This window comes from Myodes glareolus, chromosome 19, assembly GCF_982192425.1.
Source record: "Myodes glareolus chromosome 19, mMyoGla1.1, whole genome shotgun sequence".
Lineage (NCBI taxonomy): Eukaryota > Metazoa > Chordata > Mammalia > Rodentia > Cricetidae > Myodes > Myodes glareolus.
In genome coordinates, this window is record NC_142044.1 from 40860750 (window position 1) to 40888416 (window position 27667).

At 49.6% G+C, this 27667-nt stretch overlaps 1 protein-coding gene across 2 annotated transcripts in view; it reads right to left on the reverse strand.

Annotated features, from left to right (window-relative positions):
- Positions 1–3519: 3519 nt before the first annotated feature.
- Positions 3520–27667, reverse strand: part of Tab1 (TGF-beta activated kinase 1 (MAP3K7) binding protein 1) — a 29922-nt gene continuing 5774 nt past the window's right edge. The window contains exons 1-11 of one of the 2 annotated variants that reach the window (XM_048454749.3): positions 18223–18329; positions 17954–18090; positions 17494–17647; positions 16433–16519; positions 15852–15990; positions 13609–13722; positions 12561–12672; positions 10311–10455; positions 8080–8302; positions 6940–7096; positions 3520–5138 (exon numbers count right to left, since the gene is read on the reverse strand). In XM_048454749.3, coding sequence (XP_048310706.1) covers positions 4931–5138; positions 6940–7096; positions 8080–8302; positions 10311–10455; positions 12561–12672; positions 13609–13722; positions 15852–15990; positions 16433–16519; positions 17494–17647; positions 17954–18090; positions 18223–18267 — 1521 coding nt within the window. In that variant the 5' untranslated portion in view covers positions 18268–18329 and the 3' untranslated portion in view covers positions 3520–4930. Of the gene's footprint in view, positions 5139–6939; positions 7097–8079; positions 8303–10310; positions 10456–12560; positions 12673–13608; positions 13723–15851; positions 15991–16432; positions 16520–17493; positions 17648–17953; positions 18091–18222; positions 18330–27667 lie in introns of those variants that run through there. The other variant, XM_048454750.3, reaches the window with a different exon arrangement.

A 27667-nucleotide genomic window follows, 5' to 3' on the forward strand; every position in this document is an offset into this window, starting at 1 on the left:
GGTGTGCGCAACCACCACCCGGCACAAGGAGACCTTTTTTGTTTGTCTGTTTCTTGGGAGGTCGAAGAGATGGCTCGGCAGGTAAGGGTGCTTGCTGTCCAGCCTGACAACCTGAGTTTAACCTGCAGGACCCACATGGTGGAAGGACAGAACTGACTCACACAAGCTGTCCTCTGATATCCACGTGTGTGCTGTGGCATATACGCATCCACACATATACACAAATCAGTAGGCAAATGTGTAAATAATCTGAATAAATCATGAAACGTCTAATTTGCGGCCAAGCCCAAAACACTGGTCAGGGTGGGACAATTTTCTGTAGATACTTCCAGTAGCCATGTTTAGGGAAGTTGGCTGTGTTTTTGTCTGTTACTGTGGCTTTGGTTTTTGTTCTTTGAAAACAGGGTCTGGTCTCTATGTAGCCTTGGTTGGCCTGGAGCTTGTTAAGTAGACCAGGCTGGCACGAGCTCAAGAGATCTGCCTGCTTCAGTCTCCTGAGTGCTGGAATTAAAGTCATGTGCCACTACACCTGGCTACCTGACATTTGTTTTTAGTATTTATTTTAAAAAGTTTATTTGTGTGTGGGGGAGGGTAGCCCCTTGAGAAGCCAGAAAAGGGCACCGGACTCCCCAAAGCTGGCGTGACAGGCAGTTGTGAGCTGTCTGATGTAGGTGCTGGGAACTGAACTTGACCTGGAAGAGTTGCAAGCACTAAATGTTGAGCCAGCCCTCCAGCCTGGCACCTGGTGGATGTGGGTGGGGAAGGGGGTGAGGCAGGGTGAGCCATCCCTCCAGCCCTCACCTGACACCAGGCGGATGTGAGGCAGGGAGGGGGTGAGACAGGGTCTTTCGCTACAGCTCTGGTTGTCCTGAAACTCATTACGTACACCAGGCTAGCCTCGAACTAAGATACACTGTCTCTGCCTCCTGAGTTCTGGTATTAAAGGCATGCTCCTGGCTTTTAAAGAACATAGTTCGGTGTGGATGTTTTTGTTGGCATCCGCACCTGTGCATCAGGCACATGCCTAGTATCCAAGGAGGTCAGGAAAGGGTGCTGGATTCCCCGGGACTGGATTTACAGATGGTTGTGGCCTACCATGAGGTAACTGAGTAGCGAGTGCTCTTAACTGCTGAGCAATCGCTCCATCCCCATCATCTGACATTTCTTAAATACTTCCCAGCTGGTCCTAGGCTACTGAGACGTGTGGTGCAGCACGGGGCTTGGAGGAACCAGCAGGCTGACAAATGACTCACACAGCAGGTGCTAGGAGGCAGGGGGATGGAGCCATGAAGGTTCTTGAGCTCAGCACTGGACCACAGGCTGAAGCGACACCTACAGGAGCTTCATCATGGCGGGTAAGGGGGAAGAGATGCAGGTTGTAAGTCCCATTCCTGCTCCAGGCTCCTCCAGACTAAGACAGTGAAAGAGAAAGCTAGTTCAGGCAGTCTCCAAGGGCAAAAATGGGCCCAGCCGGTGGGGTCAATAGTGCTCAAAGCTGGCTGCCAGGCAGTCTGTCCTCGATGAGGCCACCCAGGCTTGTGGAAATGTCAAGAGCTTGTCTGTACTCTGAGCTGGCGTCACCTTTGCGTGGGAACAAAGCGCATGCTCATGCTGAGCCTGTTGCGGGGGGCGGCTAGAGACTGGCAATGTTGCGTCCTTGTTTGGTTTCCAAATAGGGACCCAGAAGGAAGAATCGTGACATTCCTGTGTCATAGGAAAGATTTGGGAGCCTGGCCAAAGGCGTCCATCTGGACTTCAGCTTAGAAGCCACTGCCCTGCGTCTGGCCCCTAGATGAAACTGCAGGTGGTACCGGCCCAGCACCTGTGCGGTGACAGCTCTGGTTAAGCTACCACTAGACATAGTATCTGAGTTTGGCACATGGTAGATCTTGTCTGACACTCTGGCGACCTGTCCCAGTCCCTGGCCCATGCGGCATGGTAGAACAGGGGTGGACTTACATCTCACTGTAAGACTGCCCATGGTGGTTGAACAATCCTATTAGGAAGCCATCCCTATTTTCACTTAGTGAATAGAAAAACTAAGATCCAGCTCCAGGGCTCTGCCCAAGGTCACACAACTGTCCCTTCCTGTGCTCTAGTTGCTTAGCACCTGTAAGGGATCACTACATGCTAGGCACATGGACCTTAGGACTAGGCACAGCAGTGAGTTTCTGTAAGGAGGCTGAGCAGGCAGCAGAGCAGGGTGGAGAGGGCCTCTCCCAGGAGCTGGCATTTATGCTGAACCCCTGTGATAAGAGGAACCAGAGTGCTGGGAGCATAACTCCTTTCCCTTTGAAGTCAGTGGATGGGACTCTTTGCATGGTCTCTCCAGGCAGGCCTGCAACCCCGTCAACATGAGCATCTGGTGGAAGAGCCAGAAGCCATGCCTTGCCACAAGAAGCCTGCTGATACCCAAGGGCGCTGTGGGGATTTGACTAGGCGCCCAGGTACATTGACTCGGACTGAGGACCTGACTCCAACAGGTCTGGTCCAGGCAGGTGTTTCAGTTAAGCCTGGGACTGTGTTCTGGGAGTGGACAAGGTATAAAGGACTGTGAGTGTGAGTGTCCCTGCCTCAAGAAAGATGAGGCCAAGGATGGAGAGGGCCCTAGCCCAGCACAGGCCATTGACCTACCTGGCTTTGACACTGCTCTGTCTAGCTGCTGAGAGGTTTTTCTGGTCTTAACACTGGGCTCCTCCTGAAATTCAAAGACTTCCAGACTCTTCCAGTCTGCCCCAAGCCATCTCATAGCAAGGGAGTTGGGGGGTTGAAAGAATATACTTCCCCCACAGAAAGAATATGGAATTGTACATGGGATAGAGCCAAAGCCAGGGTGAGCTAGCACAAGGCTAAGAGCACAGTGCCCCAGCCCGGTGAGACAAAGCTGGCCCTGAACATAGCGTGTCTCCCTTGAGACAGCACTGGGGCACTGAGGGCCACAGTAGCCCTCAGGACACCTGAGAGCAGAGCTGGATAGGAGGGTTGTGGACCCTGATAGGGAGGTCTGCAAGTGGAGCCCTCTGCTAAGAGCCTCTGCCCAGCAGAGGGGAGGGTGGAGGACCCAGTGACCACAGTGGACAAAGCCCAGCTTTGTTCCTAAGCAGACACAGCTTTTTAGCCTACAGGAAGGCAATCCTGAGAGGGATGAGTAAAGTCCTCAGATGAGAAAGAGGCATGCTAAAGATATTCTTCAACCAAATAAAGCTAAATAAAACCAACCAGCCGGTGAGGGGGGGGTCAAGGCCCCTGACCCCTGACCCGAGCCTACCCCACCCCCATCTCCCTGGGGAGGACAATAGAACTGCCCTCTTTAGTTCAGACAGCAGGCCTGTGGCAAAACCCACGCTCAGTTAATGCGGGCAGTGGTGTGGACAGCCAGGAAACCTGAGTTCAATCCCAGCCCTGCCACTTGCCAGTCTGGAAGGCTTGGTTCTCAAACCTCCTGAGCAGAACAGGCGGCAGCCACCTCCTGGGTGTTTATGAGTTATGGGTTACGAGAAAGACAAGAGGACAAACATCTTTAGTTTACTCATCAGAAACATAGTTCTATTTCTAGAGACCAAACAGCACCACTGTCCTGGGAGGGAATCTCCTTTGTCCCAAGTCTTCATGCACCAGCTGAACCCTGCTTGCCTGCAGGGCAGGTGACTTCTAGTGGAGAGTAGCAAGGAAAGCTTCTTTCTCCTCTACTTGGAACCCCAGTTTCTCCTTGGCACCGAGCGAGCAGCCTCACTTTAGGGAAATGGAATTTGAGCAAGAAGTGCTCTGAACTGGCCTTTGCCTACAAGAAACACACTGGACACTCTGTCCAGCAGCTGCACAGAGTGGGGAAGGGGTTGCAGAATACCAGTTACAAGGCCACAGCTTTGAGCTTGGACTCCAATCCTGATTGCAGGGCTCAGGTAAGGCCTGCTTCCTCTTGAGCACGGGGGAAGTCATGCTGTAGGCAGTCACATGGTAGCCCTCCTGACTAAAGGCAGGAAACTTCTATGAACTGGACCAACTCAGGGCCTGACCAGCGCCATCTTTCTCCTTCATGTCCAAAAATATCGCCACATCCTCAGTGCCCTTGGCCTTTCTGGGCGGGCAAGACTCAACTTCTTCCCCCCACAGTCATCTTCTACTCTCCTTTCAGCAGAGCCCAGAGTCGACCAGCGTCCTTAGCGGCATGAAGGCTGCTACACTCAGCACTCCCCATCAGTCTCCCCAGGACCAGCGGGGAGGAAGGCTGGTGGGCACTTGCTTCTCTGACTTGGCCTGCCCTCACCATCTGCACCCCATGGAGAAGCCAACTCTCCCAGGGTTAGGTCAGCTGCCAGCTGGCTGTCCTGCAGCCTGAGACTCACATTCCTTGGCCAGCTCTCTCTGGTCCTTCCCTATCCTGCTGCCCTGTGGCTGCTACAGGCCCCACTGCTTCCCTGGCTTTCCTAAACGTTTCCAGTGACTTCCAGAGACAGGCACCCACTCCAATTGCTCTCAGGAGCTAGGAGTTTAGGCTGAAAGATGGGAAGGGGATAGCCATCCAGAGGCAAGGGGTACTAGCAGAGGTTACAGGGGAGGTTGAGGCAGGGAGGGCAGTCTTGAGGGAGCAGTGTCTCTCAGGCCTTTGGTTGATGGGGTCCACAGGACAGCTTCTTGCTGTTCTTTGAACATGTCAGGAGGCACTCTTGATGGTTTGCCAGCCACCTGCAGCTTCCACACTTGGCCCTGTCTAAGGATGCCTGTGGTCTGGCCTCCAGTCTTCTGTGTGGACCAGCAATGCAGTCCACACTCACGCTAGCACCCAGAGCCATAGGACAGCACCTGCTGCATCGATGACTAGGTGCCCACGGGTCCACGGCACCTGCAAAGGTCGGGAAGCATGTCCTGCCTTGACGCTAGCCTTCTGTGCCTCCACAAAGTCGTGTCAAGGCTGCACTCCGAGGCCAGGCTAAGGCGCTGTCATCACACTCTGCTCACCGTGGTCCACACTCCAGAGACGGTAAAACTCAGCAAAGTCCACATAGGGCTCAACACGGCCGTCCTCCCCGGGTGGAAGAGAGTGAGCAGGTCTGGAGCGGAAGAGGCCCCCGTCGGAGCTGGAGCTGCTGCTCTGCGTGTGTGTGTTGGTGGACTGCAGGGTCAGAGTGGGGCTCTGGCTGCAGAAGAGGGGAGGAAATCAGTCTGGGGTAGCTGCATCAGGGACTGCAACTTCCAACCTAGTGACACGACTGGCCCTTTAGTAACATGCCTCTCTGACAAAGATCCCATAAAAGCCAGCTGGGTCAGATGCTCTCAGAGATAAATAAAATGGCAAGTGCATTGTTCTGCTTTTTTTGAGGGTCTTGCTATACAGCCAGAACTCTTGATCCTTTTGTCTAACTCTCCCAAGCGCTGGAGCACTAGCATCTACTATGAACAGTCTTCAAACATCCGGTTTTTTTCTTTTTCTCTATGGGCACCCCTCGCCCATAGAAGCCAGAAGGCAGCATCAGACCCTTGGAGTTGGAATTATAGGTGGTTGTGAGTCACCTGATATGGGTGCTTGGAACCACTCAGGTCCTCTGCAAGAGTAGCAAGTGCTTAAGCCAGGCAGTGGTGGCATACACCTTTAATCCTAGCACTCGGGAGGTAGAGGCAGGCAGATATCTGTGAGTTCAAGGCCAGCCTGGTCTACAAGAGTTAGATCCAGGAAAGGCTCCAAAGCTACAGAGAGACCCTGTCTCGAAAAACAACAAGTGCTCTTCACCACTGAGCGATCTCTCCAGCCCATAATGTATTGCCCCAGCACCTTTAACACTATGGTAGCAAGAATTACTATTGGGGATTGAACCTAGGAGTTCATGTATGCTAGTTCACCGCTTGGTCACTAAGAGACACCCACCAATGGTCCTCCTTTCTTCACGGAGCTATTCATTAGCTTGCTATGTGACAGCTCTGAGCTGTCCTGAACCAGCTCAAGGCTGGCCTAGGTGACAGAATAAGACTCAGAGTCAGGCGAGTAGGAGATCTGTGAGGTTCAGGAAGTTAAACAGAGAAGCATGAAGTCTTGCTTGGTTGGCTTTGTGGACACAGCTGGCCATTTCCTGTGGAAGCCTGGTGGGGAGGAGAGGCTACCCTGATTGTTCTGGGACAACACGCAGCTACCCAAGGTGCCCAGATGTCTACCAGCCCCTTACATCCACAAATGTGGGTGCAGCAAAGACCTGGGGACAGAAGAGAGGCCCTCTAAAGAGGCAGAGGCAGAGGAAAACAGGGACACTCCTCTCCGCCAGCCCTTCTAATTGGCCACATCCGGCTAAGCTCTATCCATGGAGAGGGGCTGGGTGTGGCAGCTGTATTATTCCATCAGTTCAGAGCTGGAATGTGGAAACCAGATCCCCTTGGATCTGGGTAGGGTAGGGGCAGGGTGCAGAGTCACAGAAATGGAAGGGGCCAGTGGATAATAGACCTGTCAGGAGATCTGCACTGTGCCCTTCCTCCCAGGCCATGACTTCCATCCCCAGCGCCCTTTAAACTACAGCTAGCTGGACGTGATGGCAATCACAGTGAGAGAGCAGTAGCTCCGAGGAGCCAGTACAGGCCAGGCAATGTTCCCCAACCACAGATGCATGAAACCAGTGACCCTATGTTACAAGTTCCAAAACAGGAGAAAAAACCAGAGAAGCTGCCCATGGATGAAGTCAGCTGCCTCGCTCCATTCTCAGGTCTCCTTGTCCACCCTGACCTGAATCTCCACCTGCCCCAGGTCCAATTCTAATACCTGCTAGAACAAATGGTACTGCTCCTTCTTGCCTGTGTCTGGGGAGACTCCCTACCCCAGAGGTAGAGGCAGGGAATTGGAGAGGCTCAAGACCCCAGGGTCCCCAGACTTCAGGGCTCCTCTCAGCCCTAGGGCTTGGTTGTGCAAGCTGTTTCTTTCCAGGGGCCCAGGACTGTTTCTAGAATGTGACAGCTTACTTAGTGAGGGTGGGAGTGGCTTCGTCCAGGGTGGAGGCACTGTGGGCACCATTGACCATCTGGCCCTGAGAAGGCATGACGAGGGAGAGTGTCACACTGGTCTTGCTAGTGTTCTGGGCACTTGAGTAGGGCACAGAAACAGGGTACACACGGCCCCCTGCAATAGAAGAGAGAGCAGGGGAAAGGAAATCAGTCTGGAGGGAGGCAGGGTAGTAGGCCCAAGGTTGCTCTTGAGTGACAAGGGCTATGTGAGAGCTAAGAGGCCTCTAAAGCCCCAGCATGGCCCTTGGCCCTCTACCCTTGGGGTGGCCCAGGGTGGATGTCCCTTGGTAGAGTCTTTTCCAGAACAGCAGCAGGACCTCCCTCCAGCAAGGAAGCCCACTGGATCAAAGCAGGAAGGGAATGAAATGCTGCACGACTCAAGGAAAGGGCTGCCTGGCTTTGCAGGGGTGCCTTGATGCAGGGGGTAGTCTGTTTCTGGTTGAGGTTGATCCAATGAAAATATGGTTGCAGTAACAGGCCAGAAGAACTCCAGTAACCCGGGTGTCCACGGGAGGGCAAACTCATGCGGAGGCAGGTTTGTTTAAAAACAGAATAGGAAATGTACAGAAGGTCTCACCTCTGTCCAAGCAACTTTATTCAAGGACTAAAGAGGAAAAAGGGAGAGAGTGAAATGTCTTCTTGGCCCAAAGGGGTCCGACACAGTGCCAGGTTCCGAGGTGGACCATCTGTCCCCACACCTGACTCATCCAAGTCCCTTCTCTTTCCTGTTAGGGTTGCTAATGAGGGTGAGAAGTGACCATGCTCCTGGTAGGGCACAAGCTAGGAGGAAATCCACCATCAGTGGTGGCAGCTAGCACCTCTGCTACCTGCCTTTGTGATTAGACATGGTGTGCTCATGCGTCAAGACTTTAGGGGTGGCCTAGGCAAGTGTTATGTCCTCACTCTACAGACAAAAGGACTAAGGACAGACATGTAGCTCAAGAGTCCACAAGCCTGACAATCTGTGCTGAGCAAGGTTAGGCCACAAGCTCCACCTGCCTGCCAAGCAGTGAGCTCATCTCATCAGCCACTCTGTGCGGCCTCCAGCCCATGACTCCTCTTACATGCTCTGGTCTGTACAGTACATGGCGTACATACCTGGGGCTGGGGTCGGTGTAGACTGGCTCATTTCACCCAATGGGTAGCCAAAGTTCCGCACCAGCAGGGTCATGTCTTCATGCCGTGGGCAGAACTTGGCACGCTCCCCACCACTGGCAAACGTGTCACTGTGGATACGCTTTACACGGTCTACCACAGCCTGGGCCACTGCATCCAGGGAGGTCTGCTTAGCAAATTCAGTGTCAATCATTGCTGCGATCTCCTGGGGGTGTGGAGAGAGAGCTTGATGAGGAATGCAGGGTAACCTAAGGGAAGGGGCCAAAATTCCAGAGCCCTGTTTAGGAGACTTAGGGATCACTGGCCTAGCAGGTGAAGGAAGTCTCTGCCAGTTAAACTGTAATTGAGCTTTTCAAGCTGTTCCAGATAATCCATCTGGAACACACGGATGAGAAAAGGTGTGGGAGCTTGTGATCTCTCTGCTGGCTTCCACGCCTCTAAATGGGTAACATTCACCTCAGTGGGATTACATAACAGAACGGATGCAAGGGCACTCAGAAGACTGCTAAGAAACGCAGGGTAAAGGCTGTGATTATGCCTTTACCTGGAGAAAACACCTATTCCACACACAAGGCATCTTCAGAAGCTGCTCTCCAACAGGGCCTCTGTCTCAATCTAGTAGAAGCCTCTCAGAGCATCTACTGTGAAGACCAAAAGGAAGGGAAACACACACACACCCCAAATGATCAAAAGCTCAGCAGATGTGGTGGTGTATACTTGTACCCTAGCACTCAGGAGGCAAAAGCGCGGGGGGGGGGGGGGGGTTCCACTGGAAGTTCCAGACCTTGTCTCAAAAAAAACCCAAATGAACAAACAAAACAAAAAAAGACCAAAAGCACCAACTCAAGCCCTCTACCTGAGACTGACTGTCACCTCCTGGAAGCAGGAACAGGGATAGGGAAGGGGAAGGACCTGGACCTGGCACTGAGTTTTGACTGTTGTCTGGCAAGTCACACCATTTGAGACAGAACCCTAGACCGTCTCCACAAGGAAGTAACCATTGGCCCTCTATGCTAGAGGCTGCTGGAGTGAAGGATAAAAAACAATGGGCAGGAAACCTTGAACACAGGGATTAGGTGACAGCCAGGCTTCAGTTAAAGAAGAGGAAGCAGAACTGAATGTTATGGCACACACCTGTAACCCCAGCACTCAGGAGACAAAGGCAGGAGAACTCCAAATTTAAGGCCAGCCTGCTCTACATCACTAGTTTCACCATAGCCGAGGCTACAGAGCAAGATTCCATCGAAAGAAAGAAAGAAAGAAAAAAAGAAAAGGAAAGAAAAGAAAAAGAAAGAAAGAAAGCAGAAAAGGATTGCTTTCTGACACGTGCAGGAATCACAACAAAGAGAGGCGTACCTGAACTCTGCCACCCAGCAGCTCAAAGTACAGACAGCTACCATTCAAATGTTAGCTGAGTTCTGTGGAATACACAGGCCTGTATTCCTTGCTACCTGAGGAGCTAGGGCAGGAGGATGCTGTTTGAGGCCTGCCTGAGCTACAAAGCAAGTTCAAGCCTAGCATAGGCAACTGCTTGTCGCGAAACAAAAATAAAATGGGCTGTGACTGTAACTTAGTGGTAGAGCACCTGACGAGCAGCCTCAAGAACACTCAAATGCTGTGTGACCCTGGACGTCACGCTGATGGCTACTGTCTGTCTTATATCTCTAAGGTGTAGAGTAATAAGGGGCTCCCAATAGCTGAATAATTTTATCCTCTCACCCTTGACCTCCTCATAGTCTCCTCCCAAGCGAGAATCTGCCACACAGGAGGGAAAGGCAGCCCCTGGGCAGCAGATCATGGCCCTTTCTTTTTCTCTTTTAAAAATGTATGTATTTTATATATGCGTGCTCTATCTGCATGTACACCTTATGCCAGGAGAGGGCATCAGATCTCACTAGAGATGGTTGTGAGCTACCAAGTGGTGTGACTGCTGGGAATTGAACTCAGGACCTCTGGAAGATCAGCTTGTGTTCTTAATCACTGAACCATCTCTCCAGCCCTGTCATGGTCCTTTCTGACTCTGTGACCTTCCTTTCCTGAAGCTCCAGGGCAGTATAGTTCCCACCTCCCCCTTTTTGCCTCAGGCCCTGGCTTTGAACCCTAAAAAGATGCCAGGTGACAGTACTTGAGAATCAGGGGTCCAGGTAACCAGCATACTGCCTATGGGTTAGCCTGTTATGCTCCATGCTAGCAGTTTGCCCTACCCAGCTCACCTGGTTGGCCTGCCCAGGCCCATGGGCTGCCTCCAGGGCCTTGTACAGTCCCTCAGACATCAGCACCAGGAAGCCTGTCACACCATCCAGAGGCTGTGCGCCATGGATTTCCGGCTCTGCGATGATGGGTTTGGACTTGGCAGCACTATGAGAGAGAGTACAGGGAAGGCATTGTGTGGCAATGTTCCCAGGGGCACGGTGTCTGCTGAGGGTAAGAATCTACACTCAGAACAAAAAAAATTTGACTTGATAAAAGGGAAAGGGATGGAGGGAAAGAGAAAAGAATATGGGCCTGTCTTCCGAGGGCAGCCACTGAAGAAAAGCCCAGGGGCCATGAAGACAAAGGTCAGATCTGGGTTCCACTCTGTGCTTCCTGCCACAGCCTGGCTGCAGCAGGGCAGGCTGGGAATGGAGCATCAAAATGGCTGTTACTTATTTACTTGTTCTTTGATAAGGTCTCGTGTAGCCTCCACTGATTTACAATCATGTACTAAGGATGACTTTGGTCTCCTAATGGTTCTGTCTCTCTGTCTAGTGCTGGATGACAAACTTTACCACCACAGCACCCAGCTGGGAGGTTGTCTTTCACGAGCCCATCTGTCAGATGGCTGACATGATGAATGAATGCCTGCATTCCCAGACTCAGGCAGCTGTGACAGAAGACGATGTCACCAAGTCAATACAACACAGGCATGACCTATGGACCATCTCAGACTGGGTTACTAGTAAGAGCCTATTTTGAAATAAAAATAAATTTAAAAACAATATCTGCCCTCTTGCTATAACTTGAACTATGCCAAGACAAGCGTCTATTCCAACTAAGATCCCACACGATACCACGGCAGATGTGTGTCACTCAGTATAGTATCAAACTACTCCAGCACATATGTCCCGTGAGGACATTCTTGACAAAACCATGAGAGGACGGAAGTCTGGAAACATCTCAGTGTCATTCCATCTGCTGGAGTCAGTGTTTGTTACAAGGCAAGTGTGGAGGGGCAGACACCCTCATGGACCTGTCCTGACCGCCCTGAGCTGCTCCTTTCCATGTCAGATAGATGCTAATAAAGAGCTCCAGAGGGAAGACAGAGGGCAGAGCCCTAGGAAAGCTTGAGGGGCACCTCACCTTCTACAACACACACAAGCACACGGCGCACATGTGTGCACTAAGACACCTGGAGGCGGGATACATAAGGGACTAGTAGCCTTTGGGGTTGGGGGGTCTGGTTTGGGAGAGAAGGCTACACGCACCCTTGCTGAAGAGTTTTAAGTTTAAGAGGTTAAGACCTCCTACCCAATAAAGTAAACAGATCCCTGCAAACTAGGGGCAAAGCTTTCAAATACTAGATATTCAGATTCTGGGGCAGGGGGGGGTTAACTGAGTCAGGAAGCCTGGTAACATTTTCTAACTGTGACACAATGCTGGACCGACACCACAGAGACACCTGGGAGTCTCCATCAGAGCTAGCCAGAGGTGAAGGACTCATGCTCCAAATACAGGCTGCCTGGGTCCATCACCAGTGCTAGGGCTGGCCAGGGTCCTGGATGACTCCATGCCTCAGTTTCCTCTCATGGACACGCCTGTGGGATAATGGCCTGAGTAAGAGGTGTAATAACAACACCCATCTTTTTTTTTCAAGACAGGGTTTCTTTATGTAACAGTCCTGGCTGTCCTGGAACTCATTCTTGTAGACCAGGCTGGCCTTGAACTCAGAGATCCGCCTGCCAAGTGCTCGGATTAAAGGCATGAGCCACCACTGCCCAGTGGCAACACCCATTTTAGGGGGCCCGAGTAAGAGGTGAACAAGAGGTCATGCATAAGGAGTGAGCACACTAGACAAGACAAAGAATCATCAGGACTATTACTGCCATGGGGACTTGGATAGCACCCAGAAGGAATGGCCCAGAAAGAAATGGATGATTCACCCCCCAGCTCTACCTTGCCCTTTGGTCTTGTCATTTCCTGTTCATGCTGGTACCTCAAGCTGTCACTGGTTCTCCTGCTAGGCTCTGTGGCACTTTTGCTGCCCTAGACTTGGTCAGCTCCTTCCTTGACCCTTGTGGGCCTAGCTCACAGGACCAGACTGCTGCTGGCCTCGGCCCCCACTCCACACCGCTTTCTGGAGGCAGAAAGTACCTCCTTGGGCCTGAACTTTCAATAGCACCCCTGCCGCTGCAGCCTGAAATCTGTTTTAAACCCCAGGTCCTCTGGTCTCACAAATGGCTGGGGTTGCAGGCATGGCCACCTACCTGAGCAGGTCAATGTCAGTGTAGCCATATTTGACCTTGTAATCCCCAATGCGCCTGGTGCTCTCCTGGCCACAGATGATACCCACCTGCTTGATCTTTCCTGCATCCAAACCTACCAGAGAGAGGACAATTCAACAGGCCCATTTCTCCGCAGTGAAGAGGAAAAGGGGATGGCGGTGTGGTGTCCACACGCACGGTGAGTGAAGACAAAATGTCAGGAAATGAACATGATGCCAGGGTACCACAGAGTACAGCAATCCCATGCCCCACTGTTCTCAGCCCCAACCTCCACAGAACATCCCTCACTCAGGCCCTGCCGTGGTCTGAAGGTGTCATGTCCCCATGGCCTCATGTGTTTCAGAGATTAGTTCCTAGCTGGTGCTGTTCTGGGAGGTTACGGGACCCTTTGGATATGGGGTCTCGTTGGGGAGGACTCGAGACTGGGCTCTGGAAGGTGTAGGCTAACCAACTTCTGGTCCCCTCTCTTCCTGATTTGCTAAGATTTAGTAATCTGCTGTCACAGAATCCTTCTGTCGCCATGCTTTCCTGCCATGATGGACAGGATCCCTCTAAAGCACTTACAAAAAAGCCCTTTCTCCCTTAAGCTACTTATGTCAGGTACCTGCTACAATGATGAGAAAAGCAGCTCTAATAGAGGCCTCTCCCTGCAGGTGCTACAGCACTAGGCAGCGCAGTCCTGTCTGCCTCTGCCCAAAGTCCAGAAGGTAGCCATGTCTGCTCGGGGGACAGTGGGATTGCAGAACATCTCTGCTCTCTTAGTCTCTCTCGGGTACAGGGATATGTGCCTACCATGTGTCAGGTACTCCTCTGAGCAGCAGTTTATACTCATTAACTCTCCCAAGAGGATGTTACCACCACCCTCACCACACAGATGGAGGTTTCCAAGGCTGTCCAACAGCCAATCCAGCCCTGGCTACAGGCCCAGTCCTTCTAGCATGTACCTCCATCTCCAGATAGGCACAGAGGGAGCTCAGGAGCTGGTCCCCTGTTCCCACAGGTCCCCCAGAGCCCAGCCTACTCTACTCACCCAGTTGGGAAAGACGAAAGAGCTCATCCTCATTCTCCGTGGTGTGGTCCACGTTTAGCTGTGTTACCTGTAACCCATCCACTGTAGATTTGCACAGAAGTGCCCGATTTGTACCTGCAGCACAATTTGATCAAGAATAATTAAGCAGAGGGAGAAACAGGACCCACTGACCCAACAGGGAAGGCAAGCAGATGGCACATACCAGGGGGCTCAGACAGGGGTAAATCGCCGGCAAGAACATGAGTTAGGAGGGAAGCTGGCTACATGCTACAGTGTGACCACAGGACTGAGTTTATGCTTGTCCTTAGGGACCCATACCAAGTCTTCAGATCATCATGTGATTGTTTTCAAACAATTTGGGAATAAGGGGCTCTGAATGAAACCAGACTGGCCACAGGATGGTAACTGTGGGGGCTGGAATGGGGCATGGTGGCTCACTAACTACTGTTATCAATTCTTTTACATTTTGCAAGTTGATTCCTAAGGAAATCTTAAGAAAAGGAGAAGGAGGGTCAGGGACACCATAAACCCTTGTGGTGGTTTGAAAGAAAATGGCCCCCAAAGGGAATGGCACTAATAGGTGTGAAGTAGGGGCCTTGATGGAGGACGTGTCATTGTGGGGGTGAGCTTTGAGGTCTCATATATGCTCAAGATAACACCCAGTGAGACAGACCACTTCCTATTACCATCTGATCAAGATGTAGCCAGTACCATGTCTCCCTGAAGGCTGCCATGCTCCCTGTCACCCCAATTAAATGTGTTTCCTTTACAAGAGTTGCTGTAGTCATGGTGTCTCTTCACAACAACAGAAAGACAGTCCTTACAGTGACATGCAACCTGCACAGGTTCTTGGGTCCCCTGATGACTCCTCCTTTGGCCTTAAATCCAAACGTCCCTATCACCCAGCTTCCTGCTGTTTTTTGAGGGTGTGGAACAGGCCTTCACTTCATGTAACTTCTTCCAAAAGAAGAGGCCAAGACACTGGAGGTGTTGGGAGCACAGAGGTTCTTGCACTCACAGATAAGCACTAGGGAAACCAGGAATGTTGGAGCCAGGCTGTCTCTTCAAAGGCGGAGATAAATAACCTGTTTTCTGCCCAGAAGGCTGGGAATGGAGTTGGTTAAGAGCCTAGATGACCTCTGTGTTATCTATAGGGCGAGGCTGTGTGCAGCTCTCCCAGGCTCCTCCAAACAGGACCTCGACACTACCTCTATGCCCCAAATTGCACCAGATTCTCCCCTAGGCCTTAACATATGTAGCCTATCTATACAACACATCTTCATGGAAGTGACATGTACTTAGAAAAGAGTTTCACTGGGTGTGGTGGTGCATGCCTTTAATCTAATCCCAGCAGTCGGGTGCAGAGGCAGGGTATCTCTGTAAGTTCAAGGCCAATCTGGTCTATATATAGTGAACTTCAGGACAGCTAGGAGAGATCCTATCTCAAAAAAGAAAAGGAGCCTCACTGTGCACGCGGGTTTGTGTTATACTAAACTATACTGTACTTAAATATGCCCAAGATAAACTGCCTGGTCGCAGACTCTAGAGCAGGATTCTCTGCCTTCCTAGTGCTGTGACCCTTTGATATAGTTCCTCATGTTGTGGGGACCCCAACCATAAAAATGCTACTTCATAACTGATTTTGCTACTGTTACGAATCATAATGTAAATATCCATGTTTTCCAATGGTCTCAGGCGACCTCTGTGAAAAGGTTGCTCGACCCCCAGGTTGGGAACATTGCTCTACAAGTTTGCACCAACAACAGAATCATGTTGAACTGGATTTCCTTCTGGCCTCACAGGGAATGATCATTACTCTGCTAGCCCTGGTGTTTGCAGAGACTGCCCCACCTCCCCCAGTGAGATGGCTCAGTAGTTAAGAGTCCTGAATTCTCTTCCAAAGAATACAGTTCTATTCCCAGTACCCACACAGTGGCTCACAACCATCTTTAACTCCAGTTCCAGGAAATCAGATGCCCACTTATAGCCTCCACAAGCACCAGGCAAATATGTGGTACACAGACATACATGTAGATGAAACACTCATACACATAAATTAAAAACAAAAATAAAATGGATGCAGTTCATCCAGAGGGAGGACACCTACCCCTGCCTCCTCTGTTTGCCTTCCATCTAGGATTGACACAAACAAGAGAGTGATGGGGAAAGCAGCCGACAGCCCTGGGAAGCTCAGGGTATGCCTGCACAGAAGCAGACTGGCACGGGGTGGGTAGGTGGCTCACCAACATTGGCGACGTAGAGCTTGTTGGTGAGAAGGACAGCCACAACGGCCATGGCCCCTCCTGAAATCTCCCTCTCCAGTGCCTTGAGTCTCTCAAGGATCTTCTGATACTGAGGTGGCAACTGGTGTTGGGGTACACCCTGCAAGTCATCATCAAGAGACATCAGAGCAGCGCAGGTGCTCGGGGACCATCTAACCAACCCTCTCCGTCCCTTGAGATGAAGAAAGCAGCAAGGGCCCTGAGCAGCCAAGACAGACAGATTATCAGCAAAGACACAGCCAGGCTGGATACCTGTAGGATGCCCGGGAAGGCCACTGGTTCTTTAACCAAGGGCAGCATGAAGGTGATCCTGGCTCTGAACTGAGCCAGATCACAGAACCTAGAAAGGCCTTTCCTTCCATCTATTGTTGCCATCCAAGGATGAAACTCGGAGAGTCCCCACAGGGATACTCTCACTGCCACCCCAACTTCCCCATCAGGATGCTTTCTCATGATTCCTGCTGTAGACCTTGCTGTGCCCGTGGGTGGCAAGCGACACAGAGGATTAATGCTGGCACCCAGCAAGCAGTATAGACCATTACCTCTGGCAGCTGGGACTGGAGGCTGGCTTTCTCAGCCAAGGCATCATCGATGGACTCCAGGAAGCTCCTCTCTACCACATCGAAGGCCTGAAGGGACACAGGACAAGGCAAGGGCTTGCTCAAACAATACCATCACCTCCTGCTAAGATGTCCCTATGGAGAGTAACAGATCCACAGCATTCATGGTAGATCTTGTGATCTACCATGGGTAAGTAACACACATCATTTCTGCCTCATATGTGAGCTTCTCTGTTCACGGTCTGACAAAGACCTTTAGCTGTGGGATGGGAGAAGGGTGCTACTTAGGCAGCCTGTACAGGAATCAGAGAGGCAGGAGCAAGGGCCAGGTCATGTGCTTCAGACGGTGAGGTGTAAACTCTAGTGCTGCACATTTGGGTTCATGGAAAGTGAGAAAATCGACCCCCAACACTGGGCCCAGAGGGGTGCTTGGTCAATGAGAGTCTGTAGTGGTGAAGAGGCCTTGGTCAGGACCTGCCGGACAATGACGAAGCTGAAAGCTCCTCCTGGGACAGCCTCTGCCGAGCTCCAGCGAGGAGCCCTGAGGCCACAGAGAACAGGAAAAGGCTGGGGCAATTCTCAAAGACCAAGAAGCCTTCCTGGGGAGAAGGAAATCCCAACACACAACAGAAGAAACCCAGGCCTGGCCAGTGAGGTGCAGGCCAGAACAGGAGTGGGGAGAGGTGCAGAGCATGTCAGGTGCTGTCAGCACTGGAGAAGGAGCACCTGACCACACCCCAAGTCAAGCGGTCACTGCTAAGGACCATATCCCCACAGGTCCTCCATTCTCCACTCCCAGCGAGTCTCCTCCAGGTCAGCCCTGCTACCAATGGAAAAACTGCTGCGCCTGACTGTCCTGGACTCCTGGGGGCGAGGAACCCTGCTTCCATGAACTGTACCTAGAATTGATCCTTGGTAGGGGATGAAGAAGCAGGCAATCTTCAGATCACCCTGTCTACACTTACAGCTGCAGGGCCCAAGTGCCAGGGAGGAGAGGACACACAAGCAGAACAGGCCACTGGCAGCCAGGCCAATCCCCTTACCTGCAGCAGGACCCGCCGCACATCAGCCTCAGTGTGTTCAGTGTTGAGCTGGCCCAGCAGGAGTTCTGCAGAGAGCCTCTGGGCCACAAAGTTGGTCACCCGGTTGCCATCATAGCCATTGAAGACCCCATACAGGAAGCAGTTGTTTTCACTTCTAGCAGAGGGAGGGCAGGAAGAGGACTGAGACCCAGCATGGTAATGGGGAAGAAGGAACTGGGGAGGGACTAAAGGCAGAAAAGGCTACAGGTGCTCATTGGGGTACCCACACGGTAGTCATCATTTAACTAGGAAAATGACCTGCTTAGTCTACTCCATCCCTCTACCATAGCAGGCCCCTGGCTTAGACACTTCCCACAGGCCCCACTTCACAGGCAAGCCTTGTACATGGTAGTGTCAAGACAGTATCTTTTCTTGCTCATGAACTGACTTTCTCTGTCCAGTACAGCAATGCCACACATACCTGAACTTGAGCCAGTTGTCCTCTGGAGGGTGGCTCTCAGTGCCCTTACCATCAGCAGAATAGGTACGGTTGGAAGCTGAACCGACTCCAGAGAGGTGACAGAGTGGTAAGTCATCTGTCCAGCTTGGCTGTTGTTCCTGGGGAAACAGCAGGAAACTGTGAAAGCCTACCATCCCATGCTCCTGCTTCCCCAACAAGGACAAAGGAAGGCCTGGATCCCACAAGATGGTTATGTCTGGGAAAAGATGCTTCTCTGAAGAGACACTTACAAAAGGCTTCCTGTTTTTACGGTGTATCCACAAACTGGCTCTCATAGGAATCCTAAAACTGCAGCATTCCCAAGTGGAAAGCTCAGCATGGCTTCTCACAGAGCTCACTACAAAGCAGGAAATGCTAGTGTAACACACAGGACACTCTTTGGCCACACTCCCCACACAAAGGTTCGGGCTGGGCAGCACAAAGGAAACCAACTGCAGAACATATGCCCCGCCAGCACAATGCCTGACCTGTGTGCAGCCCAGGTTGTCTGTGTCATAAACAGCTTCCCACACATGCTTTCAGGAAGGTAGTAAGGACCTGGCCATCAGAAACTCAAGCCTGCAAGTCAGTCTGACCTTCTTCCTAGTATGGAGGCCTCCACCTGTGTCCCTTCCCATTTCCTCCTCTAATAGCTTGAAGGCCTGTGCACATCCTTTTTCTTGTTAGGCAGGACTGCTGGAACTCAGGGCCTTGTGTACTCATACTGCACCTTGGTTCCACCTCTCATGCCTATACCTGACTTTTATCCTATCCCACGAGATCTCAAATCAGGATGTTTTACACAATCACTGCAGACATTTCCACACAAACACACACATAACACACACACACAGTCCAAATCTTAGCCTAAATATCCCAACTCTTTTTTTTTTTTTTTAAATACAGGGTTTCTCTGTATAGCCCTAACCATTCTGGAACTTGTCCTGAAGACCAGGCCTGTCTCTGTCTCCAGAGTGCTGGGATTAAAGGTGTGTGCCACTACTGCCTGGCAATTTTTAATTTTGTAAAGTTCCTAGAGGTGGCCCCTAAGCATGTGTATTTCCTTTTTCTTCCCTTCTCTTCCCCTTTCTTTCTGGATGGAGGACTTATTAGTAAGCAAGACACAGCAGTAGGAAACAACACAATGCAAGTCCTAATGAGTGCGGAACTCAGGACTATCTGAGGATGGGATCAGCCGTGTCTCAGGCTCATATGCATGAAACTAGGAAAAGCCCCTCTGGCAGCCAGGGAATTTGGTCTTGCTCAAGGCCTCAATTCTACATTCTACACTCTGAAGTTAGGGAGGATGGACAGAAGGACCTGGCTCAGGTAAACAAGCAGTGGCCAGTGTGCCCTGAGGTTCCCAAAAGCACCTTCCATGTGCATCTGAAGCCTAGACTGAGACAGCATAAAGACACACTGAAAGGCTATCTCAAGGTCCAGAAAGCAAGCACACATGCCAGGTACATACACACACATACACACACGCAGCAAAACACTCACACACATAAAATACCCTGAAAAAGTTGTAAAGTTTTATTGAAATATTAAACAATTATGACCACCAAATGCAACTTCTTACATTCTACTAGTAATGATCTTCAAAAAAGGTGTAAAAACAGGTGGGTGGTGGTGGCACATGCCTTTAATCCTAGCATTTGGGAGCAGAGGCAGGTGTTCTGAGTTCAAGGCCAATCTGGTCTACAGAGCAAGTTCCAGGGCAGTCAAGGTTACACAGAAAAACCCTGTCTTTTAAAAAAAAAATGTAAAACCACTTCAGCCGGCTGGTCCAAACAGATATGGGGCCAGCTTCTATAACAAAGTCCACCTTCTGCTTATCTACATAGTGAGAACTCAGTTTATAGACATACACATCCTCCAATTAATTGCTTTTATGCCACATTCATCTAGTTCAAAGCTTTTGTTCAGTACTTAGTGCCCTGGAGCAACTGTTACTAGGTGTAGGGGTCTATTTTGTTTTAAATGATCAGGGAGTAAAATGATGTCTTTGGGTACGCAGTCATGCTGATACACTACACATCTGTATTGCTACCTTCAGTCAGGACACAGAATGCCTGACACTTCAAATGCTCCACCCACCCTAGGCTGGCACACTGGCCTGTTCGCCATCCTGTGGTTTTGCCTTTTTAAGAATGGCATCTGAAGCCGGGCGGTGGTGGCGCACGCCTTTAATCCCAGCACTCGGGAGGCAGAGACAGGCGGATCTCTGTGAGTTCAAGGCCAGCCTGGTTGGTCTACAAGAGCTAGTTCCAGGACAGGCACCAAAAACTACAGAGAAACCCTGTCTCAAAAAAAAAAAAAAAAAAAAAATCAAGAATGGCATCTGCCAAAGCATGTGGCGTATAACCCTGTAAGGCTGGCTTCTTTAGTGCGTGCTGCTCCTGAGATTCAGCCACACCGGTGCCTGGGCGCATTAATAGCTTGCTCATCTTTACCGCAGCACTGTGTAGTTCTCCTTTCTCATTGTTGGACCACAGAGAAGTCTGTTTATCCCTACATTCGGGCAACACTCCTGTGCAAGCTTTTATCTGAGTGTAACTTTTCATTTCTTCTGGTAACTACCTAGGGTTCAGGCTGCTTGGGTCACAAACATCTACTGAAAGGCTGACATGGATGTGGTACACACACATACATACAAAAATATAAAGTACTAGGTCTAAGTAAATGAATGTTTAGCTTTTTCTTGTAAATTTCTTTATTGGACCAAGAATGATAGTACACACCTTTAGTCCCAGTAGTTGGGCAGTAGGCCAGCCAGAACTATACAGTGACCCTGTCTCAAATAGGACAAAGATAGGTTGGTATTTATTACTTTAAATGCCCCACATGTGTGGATACTCCTGAATGCCTGAAGAGGGAGCTAGAACCTGAGGCGTGGTGAGTCACTGGACATGGGTTCCAGGAACAAAACTTAAGTCTTCTAGAGGAGCAACAAGGGTTCTTAACCACTGAGCCATTCTCCAGCTCCTGAGTGTTTAGCGTTAGAAGAAACTGTCATACCATTTTCCAGGGCAGCTGTGCCATGTGTCCTCCCGTCAGCAGCCAGCACTCCCAGTGGACGGCACCATGATCATCACTAGGTGTCACTTGTGTGCTCTCTATCGGGCACTCTAACACATGCCTGATTGTATGGTGTGATTTGCATTTCCCTAACAGTTAATGACACTGACATCTTTTCAAGTGCTCAGTTGCTACCCACAGGTCCCCTGTGGTAACTTTTTATTTTATGCCTCCTTTTAAACTGGGTTAACAACACAGCTCTGAGAGTTCTTTACATATTTTGCAGCACACGGCTTTGTTGACTATATGACTTGTAAATATTTTCCCAAGTCGGTAGCTTGCCATTCCATTTACCCCATATTGATTCTGGTAGAATAAACTTTATTTTTGATGATTTCCATTTTATTGATTTCTTCCTTTTATGGTTGTGCTTTTAGAGTCATATCCAAAGGCTCCTTGAGCAGCCCAGGCCACGAGAGCCTCACAGTCACTAGAAATTTCACAGTTCTACGCCTACACCCAAGACCTCTTTTGAATTCATTTCTGTAGCAGGCAGCCTTAGGTCAATGTCCCTCTGCATTAGGGTGGCCAATGGTTCTAACATCACTTTTGAAGATCAGCTTCCTCCACTGAGTTCCCATCACACCTCATCCTGCTGTGTTTCTGAACTCTGTTCCGTTCATCTCTATGATGAACATTTTATCTCTCCAGCTTTGATATAGAGTCTTAAATTCACCTACAGCAATGGTTCTCAACCTTCCTAATACAGTGACCCTTTAATACAGTTCCTCATGTTGTGGTATCTCCAACCATAAAGTTACAACCGTTATGAATTGTAATGTAATAGCTGAGGTGCAGAACCCACAGGTTGAGAACCACTGACCCACGGGGATTTCTCTTACTGTATTTTTTTCCCAAGACTGTTTTGGCTAGTCTAGTTTTCCTGCTTTTCCATATAAATTTTACGATGACTTTGAACACATACACAACACACACATACACACAGCCTTGCTGGGAATCCAGGCATAGAGTATACGCCTGTAAATCCAGCATTTGGGAAGCTGAGGCAGTAGGATCACAAGTTTGATGCCATGCTGAACTATACAGTGAGACCTTGTCTCAGAAATAAATGAATAAACGATCACAACTACTTAAATCTACAGGCCAGCCTGGGGAGAACTGGCATCTCCACTGTACCAACCTTCTGATCCATGAATATGGTATGTCTCCACACTCATTCATGCTTTCTTCACGGGATGTTTGCTTTACTCACAATCTCACCACAGGATTTGATTAGGTCAAGTGAGAGCAAAAGGAAAACTGCTTCCTGGCCACAAAACACTGTCTAGCTCTGTTCCTGACTTCTAACTTAAGTGGGAACTCACATCACTGTAGCCACATGAATTATGCGATTGGGGTATACTTAGTTTACATACACACTCATTCAACAAACCTCCCTGCTGACTGCTTAAAACAGGCAGGCGTTACTCTAAGTCCCAGGAACAGTACAACAAAGTAAAACAAGGAAATTCATTGTTTGAAGCTTCCCTTCTAGGGGAAGAGAGACACTAACCACATAATACAATAAATTTGCATGACAATTTTGGCTAGGAATATGGGCTGTGGCAAAAACAGGATAGAAAGTGATGAGGTGCACTGTCAGATGAGGCGGTAAGAAGAGCAGGTGACCTGTAAGCCAGACCTGAGTGGGAATGAGCTTTCCAAGCCGAGGGAACAGCATGTGCGGAGACCTTGAGGCGGAAAGAGGAAGCGCCTGACTAAAAGAAACAAGAGAGGCTGGTATGGCGTCCACAGTGAGATGAGGAAAGCAGCTGGAGACCTGAGGGTCTGCACAGATGCGCACATGGCCCTGCGGACAGTGTCAGACTTTGTGGGCATGATTAGGAGGTAAAGGCCAGAGAATTAATTATTTCTCTGAACTCATGTGTTACCAATCATCCCTTTAGATCTGGTGACTACATCTCTACTGCCAGGACCTTCACTCAGGGCTCACTGGACCTGACATAGGAAGTTCCTTCTCTAGGCTCTGCCTAAAGTCTGTGGTGAGAAAAAAATTAAACCTAAGACACACATAAGCACAGGGCACCTTTTCAGCCAGGATTATCCTGTGTCCTTGAGAAAAGATGGGCAAGGAGGTACTACTCAGCACCCTACAAGCTGCAGACGGTTTAAAGTGTGGACAATGGTTTGGGAGTGCTGTCTGCATTAAAGATGAGATTAAGATGGGCTGAACCCCTCTAATATGAGACAGGCAATACCAAGTGTTATCTGTGACGCAGACTACCGTTCCAAACAATGTGCTTCCCTGGCCAGCACCTAACTCACAAAAGGACTCATACAGGCTTCCGGGACTAGAAGCCTTCTAACATCCATACTTACCAGCAACAAGCAAGTATTGCCTCAGCAACTAATTCAGTGTTAGAGATACAGTAGTAAGAAGGCTAGTGGTTGGGCCTAATGGCATACACCTGTAATCCCAGCCCCGGGGAGTCTGAGGCAAGAAGCCTGGAGTTCAAGGCCAGTCTGGGATACACAGTGGGTCAGTGAGATGGCTTAGCAGGTAAAGGCACCTACCATCAAGTCTAATTTTCTGAATGTGATTCCAGAATTCACATGAAGGAAGGAGAGAACCAGTTTCTACAAGCTGTCCTCCAACCTTTATATGCATGTCTGCAAACACACACACACACACACACACACACACACACACACACACACACACAGGACTGCAAATTATAAAGGAAAAAGCTAGTTGCTACCATGTGCAAGTAAAGGACACACACCCTATGGAAGGACCTGTCTTGATGTTACTCAGGAAGTATTGTGGGAACCCAGAAAGATGCTATGGGGTGGGCCAAGGCTGTACCAACCACCAAGGCCATATTTAGCTGATGTGGGAATAACAAACTCTCCCAAATCAGAAACCCATAAGCATAACAATACCAAACTTAGTTGGTACCTTGGCCTTCAGTAATTACAACTATTGTCTGGAGACTCCTACACTATGTTTTTAAAAATCTCTTTTTCAGGGGCTGGAGAGATGAATCAGTAGATGAGAGCACTGGCTGCCCTTCCAGAGGGCCAGGGTCCAATTCCCAGCACTTACATTGTGGTTTACAGCCTGTGTAAGTCCAGCTCCAGAGGCTCCAATTGATGCTCTCTGCTGGCACCCATAGGTACAGCACACACAGCACACAGACATCCAAGCAAAGCACCCAGTCACATAAAATAAAAATAAACTTTCTTTGCAGGGGGAGGTTTGGAACTGGGCCTCACTGTGTAGGCCTGGAAGGCCTTGCTCTGTAGATCAAGCTGGCCTTGAACTCAAAGAGAACTACTGTCTCTGCCTCCCAAGTGCTGGGATTAAAAGTGTGCGCCACCATGCCCAACTCTAAATCATTTTTTTGTTTGTTTTTTATATTTGATTTTTACAATGTTGAGTCAGTAAATTCTGGAGAGTCATCCTTTCACTAGCTGGCAAACAGTATTTCTGTCAAGACCCCAGCACCTCTGTGCACTTAGGCAGAGTCTTTGTTCATCTTGAAAAAAGCACCCCAAAAGCATGTTTACTGATACTTTTTTCTTTTTGTTTGTACATAGGGTGAATGTGTGTGTGTTCTGGGTATGTGGCAAAGGGCTAAAAGTGACACTGAGTCTCCATGATTGCTCTCCACTCTATTCATTGAAGCAGAGTCTCTCACTAAGCCTGGAAATGGACAATTCCAGCCAGTTCTGCTGAGTGTTGGGATTGCAGGTTGGCCAGCACAGCTATCTGGCTTTGACATGGGTGCTGGGTATTCAAACTCTGGTTCTTACACTTAGGCAGCAAGTGTTTTAATCAACCGAGCCACCTGCCCCACCCTAGCTGATATTTTCCTTTTTGTTGTTGTTTTTGGTTTTTCAAGACAAGGTTCTATGTGTAGCCTTGGCTGTCCTGGAACTCACTCTGTAGACCCGGCTGGCCTCAAACTCACAGAGATCCACCTGCCTCTGCCTCCCGAGTGCTGTCTGTCATAATGCTGATGCCGGCATCTCATTTAGTGGTAACTCAGAGAGGAAAGACTTCCATTTTCATAAGAACACAACAAGGCTGCCTACTTTCAGCATCAACCTAACATTCAAGTGGATGTGTAAGCCCAGACAATTTGGCAAGAAGTTGCCAAGTAAGCATGCATTTGAAAAAGAAATAGAAGCCTTTCTCCTTGCAGGTAACACGGTAGTGCTACTGAAAGCCCTCAAAAGTTAATGATAAAAATAAAACAATGGGGAGAAATCAAGAGGCAAGATAGAAAACAAGACATGCAGGATGCAGGGGCACACACCTTTAACCCTGACACTTGGGAGGCATAGACAGTTGAGCCTGGTCCACATAGTGAACTCCAGGACAGCCAGGGCTACAAAGACAGAACTTGTCTTAATAACAAACAAACAAACAAAGGTAACACGTGAGAGACGAGAGCTCTGAGTCAGAGGAGAGGCAGCTGGTTTCTCAGGGGCAGCGCACACCTGCTGTCAGATAAAGTAAGTCCTTCTTCCTGAGAAGTCTGGCAGGTTGGTGTCCCCCAACCACACTCCTGCAGAAGGCTTTCAACCTACATTCACATAGGTCAAATGAGGCCTTAGCACTCCTTCCAGTCTTCCAGAGTGTTGACAAAGCTTGAATCTCACCCTCTGACAGGCCAACTTCTCACATAGCTGTCAAGCTTGTTCAGTTAAAGCCTTCCACATAGCACTTCAAATGACTTCTAAAAACTTGCCCAGACAAAAGGCAAGGGAAGCAAACTCACTTCTGGCACAAGGGATCCACACCAAGGGTTTACTTTTCTTGAAAAGGTCAACACAGAGCCAGGTGTGGTGGCACATGCCTTTAATCCCGGTGCTCTGGGAGGCAGAGGCAGGTGGATCTGAGTCTGAGGCCAGCCTGGTCTAGAGAGTGAGTTTGAGAACAGCCAGGATTACATAGAGACAAAAATCGAAACAACAACAACAAAAAAAGCCCAATATAGGGTGGGCAAAATGGTTCAGTCCCTCGCTTCCAAGCCTGAAGACCCAAGTTTGAACCCCAGAATCCACCCCCATGGTAGAAGGAGAGAAACGACTCTAAGATGTCCTCTAACCTCTACAGAACATTCATGCACCCCATCCACCCCTCACTCACAAAGCCTGATACACTGGGGGCCTAAAACGAAGAGGCTTCTGGTCTCGGTGCTTCGGTCACAGGTAAGCATTACCCTTAAGCCAACTAATGCCAGAGCTCCTTGCTAAGCCAAGTCCCACTTACTTTACACTGGTCACCGCTAGGCAGTAAGTTCCTGGCCAGTTTGCCTTGGCTTTCTAGTGAGACAACGACAAATTTTACACAACAAACACGGAGAGGCAACACTCACCTGTCTGTATTTCTCAGTCTCACCTACCCCAAGACCCTGCTCCAACCCACCTGGGGAGAGCGGCCATGTCAGGCACAGGCCATCCTCAATACATTATACACTTCCAATTTTACATCTGACCTTAGCCAAAAGGCTGACATCAATCTAAAAGCCACGACGTTACTTCCAATCTTTAAACTGTCAGTTTCTTTCTCAGATGACGTTGTTTTGAATGCAAACTTTCCCAGTATTACGCTAAGTGGAAAGCCAGTGTGACTTACAGTAGCATCTAGAAGACCAAAAGTGAGAATCTACTCAAGCCATTGCTTGTCGTAGACTCTGAGAGAGCAGCAAGGGCTCTTAACTCCTGAGCCACCTCTACAGCCCCATCATCTAGGTTTTAAAGGAGATTAGCAGCTAGATTTAGCACTCAGGAGGAAAAAGTAGAAAGATCACCACCACAAGTTCAAGGCTAACCTGGTACAGGCTAGCCAAAGTGCTCAAAGTGGGAGGACAGGAGGCGGGAGGAAAGCACTCAGTGGTGCTCTTCCAGAGAACCCAAATTTCAGTTCCCAGAACACAGGATGGCTCAAACCACCTGAACTCCAGCACCAGATGACCGGATGCCCTCTTCCGAACTCCACTAACACCTGCACGCACACGCATGCACACATGCGCACACACACCTGAACTCCAGCTCCAGATGATCAGATGCCCTCTTCTGGACTCCACTAACACCTGCATTCACACACACATGCACACACACGCATGCACGCACACAAATAAAATTTATTTTGTTTTGTTTTTTGAGACAGACTTTCTCTATGTAGCTTTGGAGTCAGTCCTGGAACTCACTATTTAGACCCCAGACTGGTCTTGAACTCACAGAGATCTGCCTGCCTCTGTCTCCCAAGCGTTGGGATTAAAGGTGTAAACCACCACTGCCCAGCAAGTCTTTAGAGAGAGAGAGAACAGCAAATGTCATAACAGTATTGAGAGCATAAAAAAAAAATCAAATTGAGGCGGGCAATGGTGGATAATGTCTTTAATCCCAGCACTCGGGAGGCAGAGGCACGTGGATCTCTGTGAGTTCGAGGCCAGCCTGGTCTACAAGAGCTAGTTCCAGGATAGGCGTCAAAGCTACAGAGAAACCCTGTCTCAAAAAACAAAAACAGAAACCCTGTCTCGAAAAACAAAACAAAACAAAACAAAAATTTGAACCCTTCTCTTGCCAACATCTGAAATCTGAAGGGAATTGAAAAATCAAATGCCTTCCCAATCATCATTT